At 43.3% G+C, this 7,938-nt stretch overlaps 1 protein-coding gene across 1 annotated transcript in view; it reads right to left on the reverse strand.

Annotated features, from left to right (window-relative positions):
* The window catches only part of LOC119297759 (beta-fructofuranosidase, insoluble isoenzyme 2-like), a 7,521-nt gene extending 2,980 nt beyond the window's left edge, over positions 1-4,541 (reverse strand). The window contains exons 1-3 of the mRNA XM_037575419.1: positions 4,342-4,541; positions 4,114-4,284; positions 3,893-4,073 (exon numbers count right to left, since the gene is read on the reverse strand). Of these exons, the coding sequence (XP_037431316.1) occupies positions 3,893-4,073; positions 4,114-4,284; positions 4,342-4,541 (552 nt within the window). The remainder of the gene's footprint in view (positions 1-3,892; positions 4,074-4,113; positions 4,285-4,341) is intronic.
* Between the last annotated feature and the right edge of the window lie 3,397 nt (positions 4,542-7,938).

Below are 7,938 nucleotides of genomic sequence, written 5' to 3' on the forward strand. Positions count from 1 at the left end.
CTACGAAGATCTTTATCGGTCAGACCGCATAACAACATACGTTGTTCCCTTTGTCATCGGTATGTTACTTGCCTGAGATTCGATCGTCGGTATCTCAATACCTAGTTCAATCTCGTTACCGGCAAGTCTCTTTACTCGTTTCGTAATACATCATCTCGCAACTAACTCATTAGTTGCAATGCTTGCAAGGCTTATGTGATGTGCATTACCGAGAGGGCCCAGAGATACCTCTCCGACAATCGGAGTGACAAATCCTAATCTCGAAATACGCCAACCCAACATTTACCTTTGGAGACACCTGTAGAGCTCCTTTATAATCACCCAGTTACGTTGTGACGTTTGGTAGCACACAAAGTGTTCCTCTGGCAAACGGGAGTTGCATAATCTCATAGTCATAGGAACATCTATAAGTCATGAAGAAAGCAATAGCAACATACTAAACGATTGGGTGCTAAGCTAATGGAATGGGTCATGTCAATCACATCATTATCCTAATAATGTGATCCCGTTAATCAAATGACAACACATGTCTATGGTTAGGAAACATAACCATCTTTGATTAATGAGCTAGTCAAGTAGAGGCATACTAGTGACGTTTAGTTTGTCTATGTATTCACACAAGTATTATGTTTCCGGATAATACAATTCTAGCATGAATAATAAACATTTATCATGATATAAGTAAATAAAATAAAAGCATTATTATTGCCTCTAGGGCATATTTCCTTCAGTAGCTTCCTGCGGGAGAGGGTCTCGGTTCCAGTTGATCAACCACTCCAGAGATGGGTGACAACGATGAAGCAGAGGGCTGTGGAAAAGTTTGAGTTGCAATATGAGAAACTTCACTTCTACCTTAGCTGTGGGCTAATTGGGCATGGAGATCTAGAGTGCCATTTTCCTGCAGCTCAGGGCAAACTCCCGTTTGATAGGAAGCTGAGAGCGCCTAATGATCGTAGAAAGAAACTTCAACCTTTCAGCCAGGCTGATGCAACGTCGTCATGGAATAGCGACTACAGAGACCGTACTGGCCGGAAATCCAACCCTGGGTCTGCATCCAGCCATACCAACCATGAAGATGAGGGCTCTGGTTTGAAACCGGGTGAGGAGGATGTTACCTCCCTAAACTCGAAAACTCATGTGGTGCCTGGTTGCTCAAGAGCGTTTAAAATTGCAAAGAAGCTCTTTGATGCTGGAGCGAGGAGATGAAGATTCAGAAATAACACAAGCCTATGCAACGAGGGCTAGAAGCTCTCGCAGTTGACAACCTCACTCTGCCCTAGCCCTTACGCCGGTGCTGAAGGGGGCACACAACAACAATGCTATCATGCTGGATCTTGATAACAAAGGAGAAATGGCAAAAAAGCAAAAGAATGACAAACCTGCAAACAACTCTCATGTGGTGGTGGCTACTAGGGTTCAGCCCCGCCACCATCAATGAATACTTATGTTTTAACTACCGGGGCTGCGGGCGGTCCGAGGAAGTTCACGTCTTCACGAGATGCACAGCCTTGTGGAAACTCATGACCCAGCTTTGGTCTTTCTTTCGGAGACAAAACTGAATGCTACAAGAGCTCAAGATTTGAAGTGGAGAATTGGGATGCAAAATGCAATAGTTGTGAGCAGTGTTGGCCTTAGTGGTGGGTTGGCTCTGTTCTAGATGAATGATGTTCATGTGCGGGTTCTAAATCTATCCACTTCGACATTGACGACATGGTGTGTGGTGAAGCCACTGGAGAAAATGAATAGAGATTTACTGGGTTCTATGGTGACCCAAACCGCCAATTCAGAGGGGATAGCTCGTGCTTGCCTCAGTTTTTACACCAGCAACATGATGAACCTTGGCTCTGTGCAGGGGATTTTAGCGAGACACTTTGTGCTTCTGAAAAGTCTGGGGGTGATGTTACGGAGGAATGGAAAATGGAGGGCTTTAGAGAGGCAACTGATTTCTGCTCTTTCTCTGATCTCAGTTATGCGGGGCCGCGGTATACTTGGGATAATCTGCAAGATGGCAACTCAATGTCAAAGTCCGCTTGGACAGGGCTCCTGGGTATGTTAGCATCCTGGATAGGCTTGATGGCCCTTTGGTTTCCCATGTTCAAACTATGGAGTCTGACCATTGCGTCATTCTGATCACGTTAAGAAGATCAAACTGGCTTGGAGGTGGATCTTCTGGAAAGCCGTTTAAGTACGAGAATATGTGGCGCATGCATGAACAATATGAGGAAACTGTTAACAAGACTTAATAAGAGGATCTCAGAGCTGTTAGCCCGGGAAGAAGCTACGTCTGGCCTGCACTCTTGGATTCAGTGGTTGAAAGAGGGTGACAGGAACATGGCCTTTTTCCATGCCAAGGCAAAAGAACAAGCAAGCAACAACAATATCAGCTCCTTGAAGCGAGATGATAGTTCTTTCTGCACCAACCAACCAGAATTAGAGTCAATGACAGGTCAATTTTTCCAAGGATTATTCACTGCTCTAGAAATAGCTGTCCCTGATGTTGTGACTGCATTTGGTCCCCGTAAGGTGACTGCTTCCATGAATGAGGGCCTCTGTGCCCTCTTCCTCGACAAGGAAAATGAGAAAACGCTCTTCATGATGAAACCCAACTCCTCGTCTGGTCTTGATGGCTTCACGATGGGTTTCTACATCAAACATTAGCACTTACTGAAGAATGATATCTGCAGGGCAATCAAGAAGTTGTTGCGTGGAGAAGGCTTTAGCAGCATGCTCAAGTTCAGAAGGACTCTTTATCTTTTGAGAGGGGTTAGGATTGGTATTCACTGCCCTTGAAAGAGATTCTTGACAACTACAAGATTGGCTCAGGTCAAATGGATAACAAAAGTAAATCAGTTGTTTTCTTCAGTGCAAACTGTAGCATGAGCATGAAATAGGAAGGGCTCTGGGGTGCTGACATCTGTTCTGAAGCCCTTGCGTTAAAGTATTTGGGACTTCCAACAACTCTTGGAAGGTCTACTTCTGAGGTTTTTGAGCACATTCCAACAACAATAAAAAATTTGGTGAATACTTGTAGTGGTAAAAATCTCAGCGCTGCTAGGAGAGAAACACATATACAGATTGTGGGCCGGGCAGCGCCAACTTATTCTATGAGTGTCTTCCAGCACTAGGTCACAACCTGCAAAAAGATCGCCAGCAGCCTTGCCAAATACTAGTGGGGAGGGGATGAGAAGAAAAGCAAGATGCACTCGACTAGCTGGCCGAAAACTGCCAAGCCTAAAGGTGTGGGCGGGATGGGCTTCAGGGATATCAGAAAGTTTAACCAGGCTCTTCTTGCGAAACAAGGCTGGAGACTCCTGACTTACCCGGATTCCTTATGTGCCCGGGTTTTGCGTGGCAAGTACTACCACAACTGCAACTTCCTGGAGGCAAACAAGAAGAGAAACTCTTCTCATGTGTGGCAGAATATTCTTCATGGCAGAGATGCCCTGAAGAAAGGCCTCATAGCAATGGCAACTCCACTACAATTTGGGATAGGCAAAAGTGTGTTTGGATAAACATGGTTCAAAATTTCCTTGTTAATTGCCTTACACATGATTGTAATCTTCTTCTACATTTCTATGATTGAATGCTTCTGAATCACAAAAAAAAGAGATACCTGTGCCGTTCGTAGCCCGATCTCAACATGTTCTTGCTGCTTGACCAACCTGTCCTTGAGACCGACCAGATTTCCCCCTCTGAGTGTCTTAACCAACTCGACGAGCCACTGTCTCAGCTGCCTCCCTCTTGGGTCAAGCCAAACCTTCCTTGGAATTGCCTAAAAATATGACACAAATACTTCTAAGATCACGGTACGTATGAAAAATCTTTTGGCTTGACTAAACTATACCAACATATGTATAAATGACGATGATTTGGACAGTTTAAACATAATTACTTGGATTCCAGCCCATCCCTTGGCAACGTCATCAGTGTCGGTGTCCGACTCATTGGCCCAGCCCCACAGAATCCAGCGACGCTTGACCGGGTCATAGAATGTCTTGGAAGCATAGAAGTTCCCATAGTCGTACCGCAGGTGGTGCTCGTCGCTGGCGGGGTCGTCCGGAACGTACCGCTCCCTGTTCCCGTCGTAGGCACCGACGGTGTAGTAGTCTGTACCGGCCGACTTCAAGGCTGTTCTTCAGCACGTGCTTGTTGGAGGGCACTGACGTGTCGAGCCCGTACTGCCAGCCATCCACGGCGACCGGGTAGAAGTCGGGGCATTCCCACATCCCCGTGGCCGCTGAGTGTAGAGGCTTCCTCACCCGCGTCCACCGCTTGAAGTCACGGCTCCGGTACACGTATGCCATGCCCCAGGACGTCCCCTCGAGGCTGCCTACGAGCAACCTCCAGTGGCCTTCGGCATGCCACGCGGTGGTCGGGTCCCGGAACTTCGTGTCATTGATGCCGCCCTCTGGCACGATGATCGGGTTGCTCCCAGGCTTGACCCACTCACGTAGCAGCGGATCCGACTTGTTCTTGGGAAAAGCAATGTTTTGGACCTCGTGGTACAAATCCTGGGTCTTCTGCTTGTCACCGGTGTACATGATCTATATTATCTTCTGTTTTGGATATTATTGGGTTTTATTATCCACTTTTATATTATTTTTGGGACTAGCCTATTGACCCAGAGCCCAGTGCCAGTTTCTGTTTTTCCCTTGTTTCAGTGTTTCAAAGAAAAAGAATATCAAACGGAGTCGAAACGGAATGAAACCTTCTGGAGAAGTTATTTTTGAAAGGAAAGCAACCTGATAGACTTGGAGTGCACGTCGGGAAAGAAACGAGGGAGCCACGAGGTAGGGGGCGCGCCCACCCCCTAGGGCGTGCCCTCCACCCTCGTGGGCCCCTCGTGGCTCCCCTGGCGTATTTCTTCCGCCTATATATATCCATATACCCTAAAACAATCGGGGAGGCACAATAGATCGGGAGTTCCACTGCCAGAAGCCTCTGTAGCCACCGAAAACCAATCTAGACCCGTTCTGGCACCCTGCCGGAGGGGGAAATCCTTCTCCGGTGGCCATCTTCATCATCCCAGTGCTCTCCATGACGAAGAGGGAGTAGTTCTCCCTCGGGGCTGAGGGTATGTACCAGTAGCTATGTGTTTGATCTCTCTCTCTCTCGTGTTCTTGATTTGGCATGATCTTAATGTATCGCAAGCTTTGCTATTATAGTTGGATCTTGTGTTTCTTCTCCCCCTCTACTCTCTTGTAATGGATTGAGTTTCCCCTTCGAAGTTATCTTATCGGATTGAGTCTTTAAAGATTTGAGAACACTTGATGTATGTCTTGCCATGCGTATCTGTGGTGACAATGGGATATCACCTGATTCACTTGATGTATGTTTTGGTGATCAACTTGCGGGTTCCGCCCATGAACCTACGCATAGGGGTTGGCACACGTTTTCGTCATGATTCTCCGGTAGAAACTTTGGGGCACTCTTTGAGGTTCTATGTGTTGGTTGAATATATGAATCTGAGATTGTGTGATGCATATCGTATAATCATACCCACGGATACTTGAGGTGACATTGGAGTATCTAGGTGACATTAGGGTTTTGGTTGATTTGTGTCTTAAGGTGTTATTCTAGTACGAACTCTAGGGCTTTTTGTGACACTTATAGGAATAGCCCAACGGATTGATTGGAAAGAATAACTTTGAGGTGGTTTCATACCCTATCATAATCTCTTCATTTGTTCTCCGCTATTAGTGACTTTGGAGTGAGTCTTTGTTGCATGTTGAGGGATAGTTATATGATCCAATTATGTTATTATTGTTGAGGGAACTTGCACTAGTGAAAGTATGAACCCTAGGCCTTGTTTCAACGCATTGTAATACCATTTGTGCTCACTTTTATCATTAGTTACCTTGCTGTTTTTATATTTTCATATTACAAAAACCATTATCTACTATCCATATTGCACTTGTATCACCATCTCTTCGCCGAACTAGTGCACCTATACAATTTACCATTGTATTGGGTGTGTTGGGGACACAAAAGACTCTTTGTTATTTGGTTGCAGGGTTGCTTGAGAGAGACCATGTTCATCCTACGCCTCCTACGGACCACTTGAGGGAAATTTTCTACTGTCCTACAAACCTCTGCACTTGGAGGCCCAACAACGTTTATAAGAAGAAGGTTGTGTAGTAGACATCAAGCTCTTTTCTGGCGCCGTTGCCGGGGAGGTTAGCACTTGAAGGTATATCTTTAGATCTTGCAACCGAATCTTTTTGTTTCTTGTTTTAGCACTAGTTTAGTTTATAAAAGAAAACTACAAAAAAAATGGAATTGAGTTTGCCTCATACGCTTCATCTTTTTAATATCTTTCGTGAGTATGATGGAAAGGAAAATTGTGCCAAAGTGCTAGAAGAAGAATGCATTAGAATGTTTGGCACTAAATATTTGAATGATGAGCATGATTGCAATGTTGTTAGTATGAATTCCTTGAATATCCATGATGCTAATGATATGCAAAGCCACAAGCTTGGGGAAGCTATGTTTGATGAAGATGATATTTTTTGTCCCCCAAGTTTTGATGAGCAAATTTATTATGATGAAATCATGACTCCTATTTATGATGATTATATTGATGAAAGTGGATTTGGAGAGGTCATGACTTTATTTTGTGATGAATCCACTATTTCGGAAGAGGTTCCAATTGATTATGAGAACAAAGTTGCTATCTATGATGATTATTGTGATGACTTGTATGCTATAAAGAATAATGATATCCATGAAAATTGTCATCATGATTTTAGTTTTCAATTTGATTATGCCTCACATGATAATTATTTTGTTGAGTTTGCTCCCACTATTATTCATGAGAAGAATTTTGCTTGTGTGGAGAGTAATAAAATTTATATGCTTGTAGATCATGAAAAGAATGATTTATGTGATGGTTATATTGTTGAATTCATTCATGATGCTACTGAAAATTATTATGAGGGAGGAATATATGCTTGTAGGAATTGCAATAATATGAAGTTTCCTCTCTATGTGCTTAAAACTTTGAAGTTATGCTTGTTTTGCCTTCCTATGCTAGTTGATTATTGTTCCCATAAGTTGTTTGCTCACAAAATCCCTATGCATAGGAAGAGGGTTAGACTTAAATGTGCTTGTCATATGCTTCATGATGCTCTCTTTATGTTTCAATTCTTATGTCTTATGTGAGCATCATTGAAATCATCATGCCTAGCTAGGGGCATTAAACGATAGCGCTTGTTGGGAGGCAACCAAATTTTATTTTTGTTCCTTACTTTTTTCTCCTGTTTAGAAATAAATAATTTATCTAGCCTCTGTTATGATTGAGTTTTCATGTTTTAATTAGTGTTTGTGCCAAGTAGAACCATTGGGAAGACTTGGGACAGTCTTGTTAATCTTGCTGTAAAAAACAGAAACTTTAGCGCTCACGAGAATTGCTGCCATTTTTTATTGGAGAGTGATATTTAGTTAATTATTTTTGCAGATTATTAATAGATAAATTCCTCACGTCCAGCAATTTATTTGAGAATTTTATGAGTTCCAGAAGTATACGTTTGATCCAGATTACTACAGACTGTTCTGTTTTTGACAGATTCTGTTTTCGATGTGTTGTTTGCTTATTTTGATGAACATATGAGTAGTATCGGAGGGTATGAACCATAGATAAGTTGGAATACAGTAAGTTTAACACCAATATAAATAAAGAATGAGTTCATTACAGTACCTTGAAGTGGCGTTTTGTTTTCTTTCGCTAACGGAGCTCATGAGTTTTCTGTTAAGTTTTGTGTTGTGAAGTTTTCAAGTTTTGGGTAAAGATTCGATGGATTATGGAATAAGGATTGGCAAGAGCCTAAGCTTGGGGATTCCCAAGGCACCCCAAGGAAACATTCAAGGACAACCAAGAGCCTAAGCTTGGGTATGCCCCGGAAGGCATCCCCTCTTTCGTCTTCCTTCATCGGTAACTTT

Source organism: Triticum dicoccoides, chromosome 5A (assembly GCF_002162155.2).
Source record: "Triticum dicoccoides isolate Atlit2015 ecotype Zavitan chromosome 5A, WEW_v2.0, whole genome shotgun sequence".
Classification (NCBI taxonomy): Eukaryota; Viridiplantae; Streptophyta; class Magnoliopsida; order Poales; family Poaceae; genus Triticum; species Triticum dicoccoides.